Below are 20,657 nucleotides of genomic sequence, written 5' to 3' on the forward strand. Positions count from 1 at the left end.
GATCCATACCTGCCTGGAAAGGTCTCGGTTTCCAGTTTTCAAAAAAAAAAGTTTGGAACATTCCATTGGTATTCCGCAATGTTGAAAACTAATAAATATTTCAAATAAATGACACCAAAAGGGTCCTACTGTACGGTTCCTTACTTCTGAGGGTTTATTGAAATATGGATTTCCTGTTGTGCGTAAGCGGATGCCGCCGAATTTCAAATTGGCGAAAAAAAATGGAAAACATAGCCATCAACAACAATGAAAAATTACGTATGTTTTGTAAGTGAATCGCTAATTGATATTAAAGCAAAAACAATAGAAAGTTTGAAATACTTGAAAATCAATCATCTCTCCGGTACCATACATTAGAGCCTAGCTGGACATACGAGTACGTTTGATATCGTCATAGAGAGAGAGAAACAACACTCATCTAGTTAGTAAGATTATGCAAAAATCAGTTAGAGTTACGGATTATTTCGATAACGACGATAATGGACTATGGTCTTGGTATCTCACAAACATTAGGTTGGGAGACTTTGAAGAAGTTACGGGAAATCAACTGAAGTACACTCTTTTGAAGAGATTTCTTAATAGCCATTTTTATTCAAATTCGGATGTTACAGCCACCGAGAGTCCTCAACAGCATAATAATAACAACAACACAAATAATAATAATACACAACAACTGAAACCGAATTTTAGAAAGATATTACTCGTGTCCATCCCAGATAAAGTTCATAGAGATTTATCCATATTGGAAACGTTCCTTAGGGATTATTTCCATTTAGAGCACTTGGAAGGGATTCAAATTCAAAGATTAACCCAATCTAAATGTTATAATCACGAAAATCATTACTTGCTTACGGATACCATCAATAATTTTGATGATCCAGTGTTTTTAGAATTTGCAGGTTCAAATTGGCAAGCAAGGAAAAATCTACATTTAAATAATCATCTTGATCATCGAGATGATGACCGAATCTCACCACAATCGATAGATACACATTCAGCATTAAATAAGAATGATGATCAGATTTTAGTAACACAACCTATAGATTCCACTCTAGTAACTCCGGAAACTAGAGAAAAGGAGAATTTAGACGATATAGATGTGGGTGGAAGTTCCATTGTACTTAATTTCTCACACACAAGGGAGCATAGAAAGGATAAGGATCCATTAAATATGGTAAAGCAAGAGGAGCAATCAAATAAATTTTCACCAAACATGATGTTTACTCCACCACAATCTGAACTTGTTTCAATCAATAGTTTTGATGACGGAGATTCCATGAATTATAATGGGCATCCATTGAAGTTAACACTTACAAGGCAGGATGAAGAATCAATAGCACAACTAGAACAAGATAAACAGGCAGAATATCCTACTGCCACTACAACCACTACGGCTACCATCACTGCTACCAATAATAATATTAATAATAACACTTATCATAATCTTCATGACCATAAACTGACACCTGAAGAATCCATTCAAAGTTATGAGATAGGCAAGTCATCTATAACAGACATGTCCAGTCTGAAACGTTCTTTGAATAGCATAGGTACAGATTCATCATCATCTATATCACGTCGGGAGATTCTAAATCTGGATAGGACGGATATTGAAGAAGGTGAAGTTGACGATCGAGACGATGAAGATGAAGATGAAGACATAGATGATCTATCATCAGATTATTCTGTACTTTCCATCTTACCTTCGATCTCCATCTCAGACGCCATTGAGGGTCATTTCCGATTAGTCTTACAATCAATCTTAATTCAACATCCAGTAACGAAGGAAATATACACAGCAATTAGACAATCTAATAATGAACCCACAATAGCAGATATAATGGATGATTGGTTACTTTACGATTCACAATTTTCTATGGATAATTTACAAATATTAACATTACAAGATTTATTAGATACGAATCGTTCATTCCCCAAGATACTTTTCTATTCCATGGTGATTGTCACAGATGCTCATCATCAGCCAATACAGGGACCCACATCTACGGCAGGTCCAGATCTCACAACGAGCTATCTATCTAATAAATTGGAATCTATTGCTGGGGATGAAACTAATCAAAGGTTCGAGAATAGATACTATCCGATGGCGGATGATCAAGTGGAGGATCAACCACAACAATTTTTTCCTCAAGAGGACGATCACGACGACGATAATATGTATGATACTGATGATTCATTGATGGAGGAAGCAGGACCAGAGATGTACCTACCGACTAGGATGGAAACTAATAATACAACCGCGCATAGATCTATTAGAACTGTTAATAGTATCGGTGAATGGGCTTTCAATAGAAATAATACTAATGGTAGTAGTAGTAAAAGCGCCATTGGTAGAGAGGATGAAGATGGAGATGAGGAGGAAGAAACAAACCACCACAATGATGGACAAACACATGATAATAATCACCATCATAATAAGAAAACTGGAAAGAAGGGATCATATGGTGGTGCGAAGAACAAAAGATCAGGAAATATTGAAGCCATGAAAGCTGTGGAAAGGACTAAGAGTACGCCGTTACCGACTTTATTAAAATCCATTAGTGGTACGGGTACAGATAAGAAAAGATGGAAAGATAGACTCAAGGAGATGAAAAAGAAAAATAAATCTTCACAGGAAGACCATTCACTTTGTAATATCATGTAGTGTAATGTAAACTTAAATTTATTAATGCATATTGCTTTTTCATACATAAATTGATTGGTGTTTGATAATTATCATCTAATTACATGTATTTTGTTTAAAACTTGATAAATCTAATCAATATGTTTATATTTATTATAATGAGAAAAAAAAAAAGGTCACTGAAGTAATTAAAAGAATAAATGAATAATAAAATCAACTCATATGCTTTGTCAATGCTAATTGAACATCTTCTGCATTAACGACTACACCTCTTTCTGAACACTTAGCCTTTGTCATTAATTCTGAACATAATCCATCGATATCCAAATCAGAATATTTTGGATGTGCACTTATTCTATCCCAAATTTCAGAGCATCTTAATAAACCACCATCTCTTGACGGAACAATGAATTCATCATCATCCTCATCTTCAGGTGCAGCAGTAGCCGCAGTTGAAGCAGGAACAGATGTTGGAGCAGGTGCCAGTACTGGATTTGAAATTTCTTGATTAATTAAATTCTTATTAATTAAATCGTTATCAAAATCAGAATCGGCATCATTATCAGAATCCGATACATTCCCATCTTCATTCCTTATAAAGTCTGATAACAAACTTGAAGATTCATTGAAAAGTGGACCATTGGTATTGCTGTTGTTATTATTGTTACTGATAGTATTATTAAATATATCATCGGTAGGGAAAGCTAATGATGAATTGATAAATGGTAGTGTTGGAGACTTTTTACTAGCCATTGGCTGTTGCTGTTGTGGTTGTTTCTGGATTGAATTTTCTGTTGGAAGCTCAAACGCACTTAAGAATTGAGGTGAATTTGGCATTCCTAGTTGACCGAACGCCTGGTTCTGTTGTTGTGGTGAATCTAATGGAGAATTGAAATCAAAAGTGTTTGTTATATTTAAGTTTGGTGGAGTGTTAAGATTGAAAAGATTGCTTTGATTTGCAATTTGCTTTGAGTTGGATGGTGGCGAAAGTAAGGAGCTGTTATTATTTTGTGGAGTAGAAGTATTTGATTTGGATTTTGGAACAGGATCGTACCTTGTACCGCAGGCCATGTTCATCTTCCCGCAGAAATCCGAAACTTGTTCATCAAATTTATCTGTGACATCGAAATTATTTGTTATTAAGTTCGGGTCATCAAGTTGTAGTAAGGAAGTATTGGTTGCTGTTGTTGTGGTATTCTTATTTGCATTTGCAGTATTTGATAAAGATAATAATTGTTGATTGAAAAGATCATCGTTATTAAACATATTATCGAACCACTCCAATGAAGTTTTGTTGTTGGTGGTACCAGTTAGGTTTTGATTTTGGTTGGATGAGACAGACGTCGTCGTTGACATAGATGGAGTATTTATCGTCTGCATCAAGTTAGAAGAAGAAGAGTCATCATTTGAAGAGATGCTACTTGTACTTGGCTTCTTCTGTTGCTGTCTTTCAAAGGATCCATCTGGAGATGGTATCGTTACCTTTTTATTCAAATTTGACGTTTCTGGGAACTGGAAAGTGAAATCCTTGTTATTACCGTTATGTTGAGATAGATATTCTAACACTTTCGATTCATTAGGGTTTGGGTCTCTGTATTTTTTAAGCTCATTGACTAAAGTAATCAGTTGTCCTCTTAAGAACTCTGATTCTATCTCGTTCTGTTTTTGGATCTTTGTTAAATTGTTAACTTTTTCCTCCAATTCCTTCATCTTACGTTCTTTCCTTTCTCTAAATGCTCTTTGAGCGGCTCTATTCTGAGCGGTTCTTTTATTCTTAGCCTCGATATCGAGTTGTTTCTTGGTCATGTTTGTTGTTGCTGCTGCATTGCTAGTACCGGAAACTTCCTGTTTCTTTCTGGAACCTGCATCTTCTGTACTATATCGTTCCAGTTCTTGTTGCTGTTCTTTTGATTGGGCGAATTGTAGCCGACTATTTGGATCTAATTCTAGTGGTCTCTTGGCGGTAGTAGTGGACATAGCTTAATTCTGGTGTGTTGCTGGATTCTCCTAAATGTCGCAAGTGAATCCTTCGGTTTTTTTTGTGTTTAACTTTAGGAGTAAGAATTAAATTTGCCACCCAACTTGTTCAAGTTCCTTAATTTCTCTCACTTGTTATCTATTCTTTTGGTTCAAAAATCTGGAAATTGATGAGAAAAAGAAACGTTAAACGGAATTCCGGGTAACGCTTGCTTTGTCATCATTTGTTACCCGGAAATTTGCTTTAAGCCCTAATTAAACAAGCCCTAGGGCTACCTCCGGATTAAATAGAAAATATAACCCTAATCCGAGATTTTAAACGAATATTAACAGAAATTAACTGACACTTTTTCCAACTTCGCAAATTTCTTAAACGACACAATCCATTCTTTCCATCTATACGCACAAGACCGATAACCGACACCAAATATTCCATTCAATGACTACTACATACATCTCCTCTAAAGATCACTCCTCCCTTGCCTTGCCTTGCATTCATATATATATACAGATAATCTTTACGACTTTCTTGTACCGACTCTCCATTGCAGATCTATCAGCACAACAACAACAAACATGTCCTCCTCCAACACAGAATTAAGACAAAGACAAGCAGACTTCACAAAGACCCTACACGGAGAAGAAATAGGTGCCAAGACTGGTCTCTCAGCACTTCTCTCCAAGGACAAGACCGCTCAAAAGATCGCAGTCTCCACTTATTTGGAAAACTTTCAAAATAACAAGGAATCTGAAGCCAAGAGACTGGAAAATTACAACGAAACTACTCATTCCTATTACAATATCGTCACTGATTTCTACGAATATGGATGGGGGTCCTCTTTCCATTTCTCCAGATTTTACAAGGGTGAATCGTTCGCGGCTTCCATTGCAAGACACGAGCATTATTTGGCTTATATGGCTGGTATAAAGAAGAGTGATTTGGTCTTGGATGTAGGATGTGGGGTTGGGGGTCCCGCTAGAGAAATTGCTAATTTCACTGGATGTCATATTGTCGGTTTGAATAATAATGATTATCAGATTGAGAAGGCTAATTGGGTAGCCAAGAAGACTGGGTTGGATAAACAGTTGGAATTTGTTAAGGGAGACTTCATGGATCTGAATGGAACTTTTGAAGAAAATACTTTTGATAAAGTTTATGCCATTGAGGCTACTTGCCATGCCCCCAATTTGGAGAAATGTTATAAGGAAATTTACAAAGTCTTAAAACCTGGTGGTACTTTTGCCGTTTATGAATGGGTGATGACTGATAAATTCGATGAAAATAATGAAGAACATAAGAAGATTAGATACGAGATTGAATTGGGTGATGGGATCCCTAAGATGTTTGGTGTCGATGTCGCTACTCAAGCTTTGAAGAACTGTGGGTTCGAAATTGAAGTGGCTAATGATTTGGCTGATAATAATGATGAAGTTCCATGGTATTACCCATTGACCGGTGAATGGAGATACGTACAAAGTTTAAGTGACTTGGCCACTTTTTTCAGAACAAGTTATCTGGGTAGAAAAGTTACTAATACTATGGTTTCCGTCATGGAAAGAGTCGGTATTGCTCCAGAGGGGTCCGTTAAAGTTACTGAGGCCTTGGAGAACGCCGCCGTGGGTCTTGTTGCAGGAGGTAAATCCAAACTGTTTACTCCAATGATGTTGTTCGTGGCCAAGAAGCCTGAACAACCTTCCCAATAGATTTAGTTTTATTATGTATATATTGTTACTCTTTTCGCTAGTAATTAAAATAGATTTATTCATGTCGTTTCGCGGTCAAAGAAGAAAAAGGGTAATCTGGATATTCAATGTTATAGGATGGTATATCTGTTCTAGTGACACAATCAGGCTCATACAAACGAGCAATAACATTAAGAGATAAGCAAACCAACTGCAACAATGAACGCATTCTCCGCACTAGCTGATTTGGATCCAAACTCAGATGGCGAAGGAGAGGATGACTATTCATCAAATTTGACGCCCACTTCACTATCTCAAACTAGTTCAGGGTACAGTCCTCCTTCCGAACAGATACATCAGGTCGATATAGAAGAGGATAACAACCCATTTGTAGGAACTAATCATCTCTATGCCTCTGGGATTGCTACGGTGAATTCGCCTGATATGAATACACATTTGGACACCAATGCATTTACAGATAACATATTCTTACCTGACCCTCTGGAAGAAGAGGAACAAGAAGACGGGGAGGAGGAACTACCAACAACAACAACAGAAGAACATTCCTCATATCATATAAATGTTTCTCCATCAAATTATAACTATAATAAGAGCGTTATCAATAGCCATTTGGACGAGCCATTTGAAACCTTGTCAATATCCATGGCTAATTCAGCACCAAACAGTAATAACTACGATGATGTTGACACTGATGATTCAAAGATTCAAATCATTGAAAGCGGGGATTATAAGGACCCTTGGGGAAAACACGCCATTGGATATTGCATTCAATTTAATAAAAAGAGAGTAACGAGAAGATATTCGGAATTTGACTCACTATATCAAGTCTTGAAACGACTATTGCCTACTATTGTAATTCCACCCATACCAACGAAACATCCACTAATTAATTACTTAATTAATCCAATAAATGTCAACAATGACACTAAGATAATTGACAAGAGGAAAAGGAAATTTAATTCATTCTTAAATAATTGTAATGATATCCCAGAGATTAGAAATCATGTGGTGTTCCAAAAATTTTTAAATTCAGAATATACTTGGAAGGATATATTAAACTCTTCACCAATTATAATACTCCCTCTAAATAACCTTTTAGCACCACCATTAAATCCAGTAAAACCAAGCCCCTTACATTTATTATTACCAGCACCAACAACGTTAACCAGACTTGATACGACGTTAATTACAGATGCAAATTTACACATGAGGAATATTGAATTTCATAAACTAGAAAAATTCCTTTTCGATTATAAAACAAGTTTATTACCCATTTATCAAACAATAAAATCAAACAAATCGAACTTAAACTCATTAGCAAGTTATTTGACAAAATTGGGTGCATATTATAATGCGTTTAGTTTGGAAAACAATGTCATATTAAATGATAGTAATTCTAATTTATTAAAACAATTATCTCGTGGAATTGAAAAAATTGGTCAAGCATTTGATATTAATTACGTTACTTTGGAGATATTAACTAACAAGATTAATTGTGTTATGGAAGAACCCATTGAAGAAATGCTAAGATTTTTGGATAACTCATTTAAAGTGTTGACATTTAGGAAACTGAAATTATTACAGTACCAAATAATCATGACCACCATTAAGAAGAGAGAATCAAGAATTAAATTAATAAATGAGAGCGAAGACCAATTTAAACGAATGCAGGAATCAATTACAACATCACCAAGAAAATCTACCAATAGTTCCCAAGATATAGAGACAAATAACGACACAACTACCAATTCTACTTCAATTTTATTAAATGCACAATTACAAAAGAGGCGAAATAAGGAAAGAGCTAAGAATATGAATAGATTGAATGAAATTGATCCCTATTTACTCACAGAATTTGAAAGAAAAGAAGAACTAGAAAAATTAGAGAAAGAACTGGAGAAATTGAAACAATGTTTCAATTTAATAAACAGGGACATAAATGAAGTCAATGAGTCCATGTCAAGGAACTTAACTTCCATGTTACATTATTTGAATAAAAAATGGGACTTCATACTGAATAATATATCACAAGCCATCATTGCTACCTTAACTGAAAGTTTAACTGCTTGGAAGAATGCTAAACAGGAAATAGATAAAATAATTACATAATTTAATTATTATTCATTAGCATACTAGAAATAGAGAAACGTATTCATTTATCTCAATTCAATGACTTATATACTATACAGATTTAAATTACTATTTATTAAAATGTTCGTTTTCCATTTCTTAAACCCACAATACTGTTTACTCAAACCTTAGGCTTTGGCTTAGACCATTCCACACGTAGAATCAAGTTCATGAAACCTCTACCATCTAAGAAGTGTAAAGCCTTTTCTGCCATTTGCTCACTGGAGAAAGTAACAAATGCAAGACCCTTGGATCTACCTGTTTCTCTATTTCTAACAACAACACACTTTTGAATTGGTGCAAATGGGAATAGTAATTCTTCTCTCAAATTGTTTTCGTCAGCATTTTCATTCAATTGCATGATCTTCAACGTACATAAATCATCACGTTCTCTTGGATCTCTATAAGCATCGGATGATGGATCTCTAGCACCAAGACGACGGGATGGTGGGACATATGAACGAGTACCATCACCACCCATTTGAGATGGAACCATATTTTCTTCTTCTTCATCTAATCCAGCAGCTGGATCTTCCAATGCGGAAATTTCATTCAAAATATTCTTAAATGGACATTGCATGGTGTAATGGTCGTTACCACAGTGTCTACAGACCACAGTCTTGGTAGTGGTACCCTTTTCTTTCTGATATCTTTCTTCTTCCTTTTGTTTCCAGTTTCTACTCAATCTTAGTTCCACTACTTCCCCTGGTTGCGTAGTAGAAGTTTGTGGGCCTGCTGGAGCACCTTTTTCAAGACCATATTTAGCCCACTTCTTTCTCATGGCGACTGATCTATGAACTTTTTCAATAACTTTTATTTCTCTGACTTTTTGAGTAATCTTGTACTTTTCACCATTCTCCATCTTATATGTGACGATAGACTTGGATCCATCTGCATTCTCAATGATTTCTGGAGCAGCTACTTCGGCAGACATGTTTGAACTAGATTCTTGGATTCACTGATTTGATAAACAAGATTACAAAAGCTTTACCTCTTGATGATAAAGGTGAATATCATATTCTATTTGACCAAAAATTTTTCACTAGAAATTTATATCGTCTCGGACGGCACATTTGGATATTTGAAATTAAAGGATTCGATAAATCAATAATTGAAATCCAAGTAAAGCGGTAATAGAAACCGATATACACTAAGAGAACTTCGAGTGACGAAAGAGTATACAAGTGTGCCTCATACACAATGGCCAAAACTAAGATTAAAAGTACGGTGGTGAAACTATTATCGACAGCAGCAACAGGCTATTCGAGACATATAACGGTGAAGAGAGGTGCTCCCCTAGTAAAACAAGTTAGATACGATCCTGTGGCTCAACGACATGTGTTGTTTACAGAGGCTAAAAAGAGGAAAGTTGCCGAGAGGAAACCTATAAGTTTTCTAAGGAAGAGCTAACCTGACCATCTGATTACTTCTTGTATATATATATATTCTTAGAACCCGACAAATATTTAACTTTGAAGAGACACATTAAAAGGATGAATGCATATTTAATTTAAATTTTTTCTTTTATTGTTTAGCTTTAAATAATAACTATTAACATTACACATGAATTTAATAAATCGTTTTTTCAATTTTGTAGTTTTTTTATACTTTCTGATAATATGATGGCCAAATCTTCAATGTAATATATTATCTATAAGTCGAGAAGTGTAGTATACAACGGAATCGGTAGGTAGTTCAACTCAATTCCTACCTTGATCATTCCAGGTGGATCTTCCACCTTCTTTGTTGCCCCCCCATGTTGAGGCGCCTCCTTCTTTATTTCCTCCCCACGTCGAGGTACCACCATTGTTATTATTAGAATCTCCAGTATTAGCCCATGTCGAGCCTGCACCGTTGTTATTAGATTCACCACTGTTGGCCCATGTTGAAGCTCCACCCCAACTTGATTTATTACCCCAAGTAGATGCACCACCCCAAGTAGATGTAGCACCTTGGCCACCCCACGTCGAAGCACCACCTTGACCACCCCAGGTAGATGTTGCACCTGTTCCTTGGCCAGCCCATGTGGATGCACACCCCCAAGCAGATGCAGTACCAGCACCAGCACCACCATGAGAATTAACAGCAGGTGTCTTACCACCATCAAACGAATTCCAGCCAGGTGTTCTACCACCATCAGGGACACCAGCAACTTGAGTTGGATTACCCATACCTCTTGGTGCACTAACATAACTTGGACCCATCCTTGCCTGTGGTACTCTACCACGTCTATTAACTAATTCATCGTATGTTATACCTTCACCACCTTCACGATTATAGTAGGCCAATTTATGTTTATCCACCGTGATATGTTTATTCTTTGAATGTAATTCAACTGTGGCTTTTTCACCATTGACATCTTTAACAATACCTAGTTGACCCTTATAACCTGCAGAACGAATTCTTACAGTCTTACCCAGAGCAACTTCACGTCCCATACGACTTTGTTGTGGTTTAATCATGGGTTGCGATGAAGATGGTGGACCCATAGTTGATACAATATCTGGGTTCATCTTATTCAAATCTAGTTTGCTATTCAATATATTTTCCTTTGATGAAACTGCTTCAACATTGGCAGGGTTCACCACAAAGACACCAGCATTTTCGATAATTTTCTTTGAAACAATGAATATTTGTTGTGTTTGAATGTACAGCACTTGACCTTCCCTACGTGCACCTAATTTTTCAACAACAGAATCACCAATTTTCACCTCATTACCGTTACCATCTACTGTGGTAACACGTGCACGTGCAGTATCAACTTTATTCAATATGGAGCCCTTTGTAATGGTGGAAACCTTACCAGTTTCATCAATCACCTTGAAGATATCATGACCTGCCTGTATAATACATGCAACATTCTTGGCACTCAATTCAACAATATCATGCAATGCATATTCACTCGAGGTAGGCGTAGAATCAATAGATTTCGATAAATTATTAGCCGTAATGGTAACTTCTTCTCTTGTTTGATTTGACATAAAAGTTACTTGACCTTGCTTAACCATCAGAACCAAACCTGCGTCACCTTCATGTTCACCACTAATAACGGTAACATGGTCACCTGGTTCAAAGATCTTTCTCAAGGACAATATTGGAAATTCCAATGGTTTATATTGATAGTTTGGTAACCTAACAGTGGCAATGTCTGTGGTCGTGCTAACAATAATACCTTTGGAGCCACGTTGCTCACCATTTAAGATTTCTACACGATCACCTGGCTGAAACGTCACTTGAGCAGCCTGTGCCTTTTTGATAGCTTGAGATATGGATGTCAAATCCACAGCTCCGTCCTTAGAACCAAATCTGGCCAATTCTTCCACTGTTGGTTGAATGTTTTTCGTTTCCACATACTGGATTCTAAATGATTTATATAGGTAACCATCAATATAATCATCGTTCTTATAGGTAAAATGATGATCATCTCTTTTGTATAAATTGGCTTGATCTAATCTTAGGGCCATCGTTGGATTGAATAATTGAGGTGGAGGTCTATGCGCATATGTGGCCCTTCTTGGTTTACGTTGGTTTGTTACTGGGTCAATTTCATCAAATTTACCATAGTCCAGACGAGGAATCATCTTCAACATGACTTCTAGATTATTTTCACTAATTTGGTCAACCATTGCTAAATCACCTTTGTAAATACCACGCTTGATACGAACGTAATTACCTTCTGCAAGAGAGACATCATCTGACTTATTTGGCTTCAATAATAAAGGTAATTCTTGCACAGGAATTAATAATTTTTGATTAATATAAATATCAGGGACACCATTACAGAATTTCTCAATAACAGATTGCTTTGGAGCTTCTATGTAAATTCTCCCTGTATAATTATCTCTTTGAAAAATGGATAAAATCTTTAATTTCTTTTTCCCCATGGCTCTATCCAAATTAAATTTCTTCTTCAGTAATTTACGAACCAATGCCTTCTCAGCACCAGGCCTACAACGAACACCCCAAATGGTAGCTGTATCAACACTTGGTAATAAGAATCTTTGAGGAACGTACCCACTCTGAGCAGCGGCTCGATATTGTTTGGAGCTACTTCTCCCGTAACGTTCTCTTAATTCTTTAGCCAGTCTTTGTGCATCTTCTTCGGATGTCTTATTCAAGTCTTGGTCTAATTGTCTATGCAATTTGTCACTTCTGCCAGCAGCAGATCCCTGCTCATCATCTTCATGTGTAATGAAACCTTCACGAACCAATTCTGATTCTTCCTCATCTTCATCTTCATCTTCATCATCACTGACTTCAGCTTCAATATCCAAGAATCGGTTTCTCTCCTGACGATGCTTTTTTGTTGGTCTTTCTTCATCGTCATCATCTTCGTCATCATCTTCGTCGTCTTCATCATCATCGTCATTGTTGGTGTCCTTATCCTCTTCCTTGGTATCCTTGTTCTCACCGTTACTATCTTCATCTTCTCTTGGTCTCTTATTAGAATCATCTTCCGTTTTAACACTCGTAGTGGCAACAACATCAGTTGTTGTATCTGGTGTAGCATTACTAACAGCGGGAGACTCAGAAGGAGTATCCGCAGCGGGAGTAGTTTCCTGCGTTGTCACAGGAGTAGATCCAGACTCTTCACTCATGATAAGATAAGGTCAGTCGTTGATATCTTTCTTCTATTCAAAAGTAGTTCAAACGGCAAGAGTGAGTTCCCTTTCAATGCTGTGAGTGAATCCTTCATTTCTTTGATTTTATGGAAGGGAAACAGAAAAATTCAGCATTTGCGACGGCGCCTTCAAATTTATTGATAATATACAATATGAAGTAGATAGCCACCAATTAGAGAACCAGTGGAACTACGTTAGATGTATCGATGGCTTCTGGGACAACCAATGTGTCACAGCAACAAGTAGACAAGTTTCGTAATGCTCAAATTCCCGAACAGTTGGAGGATGAGATTCTAGATGTTTATGCTCGGTATTCTTTGGATCAAGACATGACGTTAAGGGATTTGGACGGTTATTTTACAGATTTAGAAATGCCAGAGGAATTGACCAAGTTGGTACGGAGGGATGAAGTGGTTATACCAGGAACCGATGTGATTGATTTTTCAAAAATTGTTAAGATAACCTATTGGTTGTTAATATTTATGGATAATGCGGCCATTGTAGACGATTTTTGGCAATTATTGGTGACATGCTCAGGTAGAGATAAGCAATTTCCCAATGTTGAATGGAAAGACCATGTTTTGGGACCTAATGAGCTTAAGAGAATTGCTGATTTTGCAGATATGGATGATTCATCTGGCGTTCTCGACCAACTTATGAAATGTGCTACACAGGGAAATAGAAGGTATATCACATATTTGGACTTTGCAATCATCTTGGGTAAATTGGGATATCTGCGATTCTAAATAAAGGAAATAATACTATTTATTAAATACTCTAGATTAAATAATATTCTTAGATCTGAAATAGTTTTGCAAATAATTTAATTGCCATGCACCTAGAGCTGCTAAGACTAAGATGATCAAGATAGAAAAGTTTCTCACTCTTCTGTTGGTGGATTCGTTGGTATCTCTTAATCTTTCCTCTCTGTTCTTCAAATAAGCTAATTCATCGACAATTTCATCGGATAATTCTTCCACTCTTCTCAATTCAATTTCTATAGGTTTCAATTTTTCATTAGCACTAATTTGATTCCAATCACGAGCTTCAGAACCACTTTCAATATCTAATTCCACTGATCTAACCATCCCGGTGGCACCAGAGTTAACGAAACAAACATCGAATGCGGTACTGGAAGGTGCTGTAAATGCAACACGTAAGGCACCAGCAAAATCATTCTTTCGACGATATTCATTTCCGGTGGAATCACGGACAAACATGTTCAATTTCTGACCATCACCAATACGTCCATCTGAATCGATGTTAATAACCACTAATTGACCTTCATTGACGAAGTCACGAATACAGAATGGTTCTGGGTTGGCTTCTTGCTTCGCTTCAATTTCAAAACGTAGACCTTTTGCAATGCTCAAGAATCCTATAAAAAGCAACAAAATCAAGTTCCCGTTAAACATTCTCATTCTTCCTTTTGCCTTTCTTGTCCTAGAGCTACGTGTATCACCTATGGAAGACAGGACAACAGTGAAGAAAGAAGATCTGTTGAAATATTTCAGAGTTTCGTGTCAGCAAAAAAAATAACAACGACGCGATTCACCAAACGATCGACACTACTATCACTATGCTTTGCTCGGATTATAAAGTCTATAGATTAATTATCCTCTAAATATTCCTCCTCATCTTCACCATCACTCATCTCTTCATCAACAACTATATCCTCTACCAATAAATTACCGTTGGGCCATAACTGCGTCACTTCCTTAACTGTCGTATTCTTGTTGACTGGAACAATGTATCTTGGGTAGGGCGAAACTAATTCAAAGTCGAATTCCAGCTCAAAGGGCTTGTCCTCATTGATGCTATTCATTTCTGTCTCCCATTTCATTAGCTCCTCTTGAATGATTGGTTTGATCTCTGCCGTATCGGAAATAAGTTCTTCTTCTACAATATCTCTATCTGCAAAACACAACACATCTCCATCCTCACTTAGTTCCTTAATCTTGTCAACAATACTTTCACTCCATTCCTTAATATCCAAAGAATGATTGTTTAAGAATAAATGACACCCAATATTTATATAGATGTCATGTAACGTTGTTTGACTATCAAATTTCTTTATTAATCGTTTCCCCTGTGCAGTTCTAATTTGTAAAGTTGCCATCTTTACTTCCGTAGAATGAGAGGATGAATTAAGAAGATCATTCTTATCACCTTCAAGGATCAATAAACACTCATTCAACCATTTTAGTTTGCCGTATGTTTCTTTTATTTTTTTCATTTTTTCTTCCAACTCCTGTAGCCTCTTTTCTTCACGAATAATGGTCTTTTCTTGTTCTTTTATTTGATCTTTTCTTAATGAGTTTTGATAGGCTTCCTCCTGTGATTGTCTAATCTTTCTCGCAAGTTCCAATTCATTCCTCTCCGTTCTACTAACGACCATATCTGGTCTGAAACGATCAAACACAGCCTTTAGGGTAGTCTGAAATCTTTTGCTGGAATTCACTTTAATTCTTGATAATAATGACAGCTTATTAACGTTTCCATCACCATTGATCACATTCCCAACAATGAAGCATTCAGGTGTATACTTGATACCAAATTGCTTTGAGACAAGCCAAGGTTCCAGTTCTACAACAGATCCACAATATATAACTAAATCGTCTCTGTACATTTCCAACAAATCAATAACAGAATCGTCACCTATAATCTTTTCAATAAACTTTTGTGAATTTAAATCAATGGTTCCATTTAAAAAAGGTTCCTCCTCTTTCTCTACGGTTTCGGAATCACTTTTCTCATCAAAACGCTCATTTGCTGCTCCTAGGATGTCACCTATTAGAATCACTAAGCCAAACTTAAATTCATTCTGCACCGTTTCCAACACTTCATTATATGATTTATTCCATTCAATCAAGGAATTTATTCTATCATCAAAAAACCCACTAAGTCGTTCTCTTTCCATTTCAATCATTTGAGGTTTCTGAGGCACTTCACGTACAGAAGCATTACGGTCATGACCTGGCAGATGGTTGGTAAACCCCATTGTCAATAAAGTCCAAATGAAGGTCCCCAACTTGAAAAGTAATTTAGGGACAAACAATAATATTAAGAGGAACGGATTCGTCACGAGGTGGGTGGCAGTATCACTATTGATACCCAGCATACGATACTTGTCTTTGAATCCCATTGGCAATTTTTTAACTACAGGGAAAGATGGGATCATCATAAATGATGAAGGTCCATTGGAGGTATGAGGTGTAAACGCTACTCTTTCCGGGACCGGTGGGAGTGTTTCTACAACAGGTTCTGGTTCTGGTACTTGAAGAGCATTTAATTGTTCTTTCCAGTTACCATCGAAGTAGGAGCCTAATGCTAATTCTAAATTCCAACTATTACTTTGGAGATGCCTTATAATGTCGGCAAGATCATCTTCGGGGAATCCACTAATTGATTGGAATTCGTTCAGTTTCTCCTCTTCATCGTGAGAAATATGAAATTCTTGATCTCCCTGTTTAATGACGGGCATAACGTTAATGGTTCCAATGGACACTTTCTTCTTTCTGCCCTCTGTTGGTTGCAGTTTTTCAAGATTTTCCATGTAACAATAACGCCAACCTTAATTCTCTAATTTAGTTTATCCACCCAATTTGTCAATTAGACGCGATGTGCACTTGACGACCATTCCAAATACATTACTGCAATATATTTAATGCTTGAAGATGCTATGTTATATATATATGCTATTAGATTCTATTAAGGCTTCTGCATCATTACATACCAATTATCCTTCTCATATCCTGTTCTTTGAACAACCCCACCGGCTTGTATGCAATCTTCTTCCAATTCTCCCTCACGATATAAATGGTAGAACCTGTATTTGGTATTTTTCTTCTGCTCCTCCTCTTGTTTCTCCTGTTCTTCTTTAGCTCTCCTTTGGTCCTCCAGTCTCTTGCTCTCTTGTTCCTCTCTCCATTTAGCAATGTACGCTGAACGTTCATGAGGCGGTATCTTGGAAATATCTGGTGGATTGGCAACCGCATGCTTCTTCTTCTTCTTCGCTTCTTTATCCTTACTCCCCTCTGTCTGCAACACCCATGGGATTAAGACATCTTGTTCCATACCTTCATGATAGCCTCTTCTAGATTGACCTTGTTCCAAAGCCCAGCAATATATCATGACATGCCCACCTTGTCTTACTTTGGAAAGAATATGCTTAATTGCCGCTATCCTACGTTCCCTAGTAGACCAATGATGTACCACAGCAATGGAGATGGCAAAATCAAAAGTATTATCTCGATGAGGCAAGTTCATCCCATCGGCAATCAAGACATTATATTGTCCATTGATTTGGGCCGCACAATCGATCAGGCCCGATGACCTATCAGACCCAATAAGAAACACGTTCGGATTCACTGCCAAATATTTCCCATTACCACATCCGACATCGATACCTATACTTCCTGGGGTTTGTTCCATAAGGAAAGACCAGACAATAGGCCATGGTTTGTACCTAGTTTGCGAAAAATGCGGTGCTATTTCGTTGTACACATCGTGCACGTACTCCTGCTCTTTCAAGTCAGCCATTGGATCGTTTCCAGAGTATAAACACACTATGACACATATCTCATCTGTATAATAATATCATCGAATATAATATAATACAAGAATTGGTCAATAAAATAATAAAAAATTCCAATTACGTAAGCAAGCAAACCCTAATTCGTGGAAAGCGACCCAACCAGGGCTCACATAGCCCTAAGGGTTTCCGTAAATCGTCTTTTCTTAATTAAATCAATGCGAAATGAACTTTGCTCATAGTGATACACCCGGGATACTAACCAATCTTAGAGCTCACAGACGTTAACAAAGTTATTCAAGAATTGTATCTGGCGGTATCTGTTCTTTCTCTGCTCTATTAGTTTAAATTTACTCCTCATTCTCACTTTGAAGGGTCAACAATTAATAGTGTCGCTCCCATCCGTTCTCAAGACATCTCAGATCTCCCACCAGATCAACTCAGCCACCCTCACTCTCTGCTGTCTTCCAACTCAAGCCAATCGCTTTCAGGAAGAGTCGACCACTTATCAATCCTAATAAATACACCACTTTGTTTGCTTATTAAATATAATGGGTAATTCAAATTCCAAGACTACCAAGAGAAAACCCTCCACCTCATCTGCATCTTCTACAAATAAACCAAACTTAGTTAGAAATGACACCTCTCACTCCATCAAATCCTCCAAATCTGCAAAGTCTAATAAATCAAAAAAATCATCGTCACATGTAAGCAGTAATGCCAAGACTGAAATGCCATCTATATCGACCCCTAATGACAATAATATATCGAATAACGAGTCACTTCCTGCATCTGAACCTCATCAGCATTCACATTCACGTTCACAATCGCATTCATCGGTGTCTGGAACACCGAGAATAAAAACTTCTAAGAGTGCTGAGAATGTTAATGCAAGGAGAGACGACGATAATGATAATGATTCATCTTCTAGTCGCAATATCACTAAAAAAACAAGTAGCACATATTTGTTCCCTCACAGTCATCGTCGTTCATCGTCACATCATTCACAAAATAATATATTACAACGATCGCAATCAAATCAAGATGGCAGTTCATACAGGAAATCTTCTATGGACGACTATGATCAATCATCAGCAAATAATAATCCATTTTTGCATCCGTTGTCTGGTTCAAGTAAGAGACGTTCATCTTCCAGAAGATTAAGTAATAATAACAACACTGATTTACCACCGTCCATGATCCAAATGGCACCGAAATCTCCAATATTGAAAAATAGTAAATATACAACATCATCTAACTCTTTCCAATATTATGAAAATGCCTTGACTGATGATGATAACGATAATCATGATGATAATACTTATGATGCACCTTCAGACAACACGTCCACAAGGCAAAACGTAAAGACGCGTCAGAGTTCCATAAGACATAGTCATTCATCCCGACCTTCTAGTATTAGAAGTGGATCCTCATCAGCTAGAGTACGTAGGAAATCAAATAATGTTGGTGGCGATGAACTATCAAGTGCTGACACATCATTGGCTATACAGCGTTCCAATTCATTCGCCTCATCATTGCATAGTAGAAAATCATCATTGGGTTCAGGAGGTACCACTGCGTACAGTACACCTATGAATTCACCAGGAATGCTAAGAACAAACGCTACATATAATGGTGGACATCCTGATGACTATTTCAATCTAAATAGTGATGCATATGTCAATAACGTTAATTTGAATGGCGAATACTCAGGCGGTCATGCTAATTCTAACATGGACAATATACCCACTGCTATACCTTCCACGTCAGCAGTTCATGACTTAAAAGGGAATGGATCTAAAGATAGGTATCCAGGCGGTGGAGGTGGTGCCATATCTGATCATAATGAACCATTTGATTCGCAAGAAAATATGACTGAAAATTCACCAAATTTGAACGATTCTACAACTGCATTGAAGAAAAAGAAAAATTATAAACCTATAGACATCGATGAGACCATCCAAAAATTACTAGATGCAGGTTATGCAGCAAAGAGAACTAAAAACGTTTGTTTGAAAAATTATGAAATTCTACAAATTTGCCATTTGGCAAGAGAAATGTTTTTATCACAACCTTCACTATTGGAGTTATCACCTCCTGTAAAAATTGTTGGTGACGTCCATGGTCAATATGGTGATCTATTAAGATTATTCACTAAATGTGGGTTCCCACCTTCAGCTAATTATTTATTTCTCGGAGATTATGTGGATAGAGGGAAACAGTCACTGGAAACCATCTTATTATTATTGTGTTACAAGATTAAATATCCTGAAAATTTCTTCTTATTGAGAGGTAATCATGAATGTGCCAACGTGACGAGAGTTTATGGATTTTATGATGAATGTAAACGTCGTTGTAATATAAAGACATGGAAAACTTTCATTGATACATTTAACACTTTACCACTAGCGGCTATTGTTGCAGGGAAAATTTTCTGTGTTCATGGTGGGTTATCACCTGTTTTGAATTCTATGGATGAAATTAGGCATGTTAGTAGACCTACAGACGTCCCAGATTTTGGTTTAATTAATGATTTATTATGGTCGGACCCAACGGATTCTCCCAATGAATGGGAAGATAATGAACGTGGTGTCAGTTATTGTTATAATAAGGTGGCCATTAATAAATTTTTAAATAAATTCGGATTCGATTTGGTTTGTAGAGCTCATATGGTTGTTGAAGATGGTTATGAATTTTTCAATGATAGAAGTTTGGTAACAGTATTTTCTGCTCCTAATTATTGTGGTGAATTTGACAATTGGGGAGCCGTTATGAGTGTCAGTGAAGGTTTATTATGTTCATTTGAATTATTAGATCCTCTAGATAGTGCCGCCTTAAAGCAAGTAATGAAGAAGGGTAGACAGGAAAGAAAGCTTGCTAATCAACAACAAATTCAGCAACTTCAAGATTAGTACTATGAACAATTTCAATTCAATGCTTGATCAGCAATAAGAAAGTTAATGCAATTAACTGCTTATATATACCTATATATATTATTATTATTATTACCCCCTTTATTATATTCAAATATTGTTTTTATTTAACT

General features: G+C 36.7%; 12 protein-coding genes across 12 annotated transcripts; 6 read left to right on the forward strand and 6 right to left on the reverse strand.

The window, feature by feature from the left end:
* Positions 1–433: 433 nt before the first annotated feature.
* On the forward strand, positions 434–2,665 carry GIS4 (Gis4p; the record flags this gene model as incomplete). Its single annotated transcript, XM_003677864.1, has 1 exon — positions 434–2,665. One exon carries the CDS (start codon positions 434–436, stop codon positions 2,663–2,665), a length of 2,232 nt encoding a protein of 743 aa, XP_003677912.1.
* Positions 2,666–2,857: 192 nt separating this feature from the next.
* YAP1 (DNA-binding transcription factor YAP1) lies at positions 2,858–4,621 on the reverse strand (the record flags this gene model as incomplete). Its single annotated transcript, XM_003677865.1, has 1 exon — positions 2,858–4,621. The coding sequence occupies one exon, from the start codon at positions 4,619–4,621 to the stop codon at positions 2,858–2,860; it is 1,764 nt and encodes a 587-aa protein (XP_003677913.1).
* A 576-nt stretch (positions 4,622–5,197) lies between these two features.
* ERG6 (sterol 24-C-methyltransferase) lies at positions 5,198–6,325 on the forward strand (the record flags this gene model as incomplete). Its single annotated transcript, XM_003677866.1, has 1 exon — positions 5,198–6,325. The coding sequence occupies one exon, from the start codon at positions 5,198–5,200 to the stop codon at positions 6,323–6,325; it is 1,128 nt and encodes a 375-aa protein (XP_003677914.1).
* A 198-nt stretch (positions 6,326–6,523) lies between these two features.
* SNX41 (Snx41p) lies at positions 6,524–8,434 on the forward strand (the record flags this gene model as incomplete). Its single annotated transcript, XM_003677867.1, has 1 exon — positions 6,524–8,434. The coding sequence occupies one exon, from the start codon at positions 6,524–6,526 to the stop codon at positions 8,432–8,434; it is 1,911 nt and encodes a 636-aa protein (XP_003677915.1).
* Positions 8,435–8,576: 142 nt separating this feature from the next.
* On the reverse strand, positions 8,577–9,389 carry TIF35 (translation initiation factor eIF3 core subunit g; the record flags this gene model as incomplete). The annotated part of the gene is made up of 1 exon (XM_003677868.1): positions 8,577–9,389. The coding sequence occupies one exon, from the start codon at positions 9,387–9,389 to the stop codon at positions 8,577–8,579; it is 813 nt and encodes a 270-aa protein (XP_003677916.1).
* Positions 9,390–9,655: 266 nt separating this feature from the next.
* MRPL39 (mitochondrial 54S ribosomal protein bL33m) lies at positions 9,656–9,865 on the forward strand (the record flags this gene model as incomplete). The annotated part of the gene is made up of 1 exon (XM_003677869.1): positions 9,656–9,865. One exon carries the CDS (start codon positions 9,656–9,658, stop codon positions 9,863–9,865), a length of 210 nt encoding a protein of 69 aa, XP_003677917.1.
* Positions 9,866–10,155: 290 nt separating this feature from the next.
* On the reverse strand, positions 10,156–13,053 carry SPT5 (transcription elongation factor SPT5; the record flags this gene model as incomplete). The annotated part of the gene is made up of 1 exon (XM_003677870.1): positions 10,156–13,053. The coding sequence occupies one exon, from the start codon at positions 13,051–13,053 to the stop codon at positions 10,156–10,158; it is 2,898 nt and encodes a 965-aa protein (XP_003677918.1).
* Positions 13,054–13,283: 230 nt separating this feature from the next.
* On the forward strand, positions 13,284–13,823 carry RAD33 (Rad33p; the record flags this gene model as incomplete). The annotated part of the gene is made up of 1 exon (XM_003677871.1): positions 13,284–13,823. The coding sequence occupies one exon, from the start codon at positions 13,284–13,286 to the stop codon at positions 13,821–13,823; it is 540 nt and encodes a 179-aa protein (XP_003677919.1).
* Positions 13,824–13,859: 36 nt separating this feature from the next.
* On the reverse strand, positions 13,860–14,498 carry ERV25 (Erv25p; the record flags this gene model as incomplete). The annotated part of the gene is made up of 1 exon (XM_003677872.1): positions 13,860–14,498. The coding sequence occupies one exon, from the start codon at positions 14,496–14,498 to the stop codon at positions 13,860–13,862; it is 639 nt and encodes a 212-aa protein (XP_003677920.1).
* Positions 14,499–14,686: 188 nt separating this feature from the next.
* UBX2 (Ubx2p) lies at positions 14,687–16,633 on the reverse strand (the record flags this gene model as incomplete). Its single annotated transcript, XM_003677873.1, has 1 exon — positions 14,687–16,633. The coding sequence occupies one exon, from the start codon at positions 16,631–16,633 to the stop codon at positions 14,687–14,689; it is 1,947 nt and encodes a 648-aa protein (XP_003677921.1).
* Positions 16,634–16,788: 155 nt separating this feature from the next.
* On the reverse strand, positions 16,789–17,619 carry TRM9 (tRNA (carboxymethyluridine(34)-5-O)-methyltransferase; the record flags this gene model as incomplete). The annotated part of the gene is made up of 1 exon (XM_003677874.1): positions 16,789–17,619. One exon carries the CDS (start codon positions 17,617–17,619, stop codon positions 16,789–16,791), a length of 831 nt encoding a protein of 276 aa, XP_003677922.1.
* Positions 17,620–18,162: 543 nt separating this feature from the next.
* On the forward strand, positions 18,163–20,523 carry PPZ1 (salt homeostasis regulator; the record flags this gene model as incomplete). Its single annotated transcript, XM_003677875.1, has 1 exon — positions 18,163–20,523. One exon carries the CDS (start codon positions 18,163–18,165, stop codon positions 20,521–20,523), a length of 2,361 nt encoding a protein of 786 aa, XP_003677923.1.
* Between the last annotated feature and the right edge of the window lie 134 nt (positions 20,524–20,657).

This window comes from Naumovozyma castellii, chromosome 8 (assembly GCF_000237345.1).
Source record: "Naumovozyma castellii chromosome 8, complete genome".
Lineage (NCBI taxonomy): Eukaryota > Fungi > Ascomycota > Saccharomycetes > Saccharomycetales > Saccharomycetaceae > Naumovozyma > Naumovozyma castellii.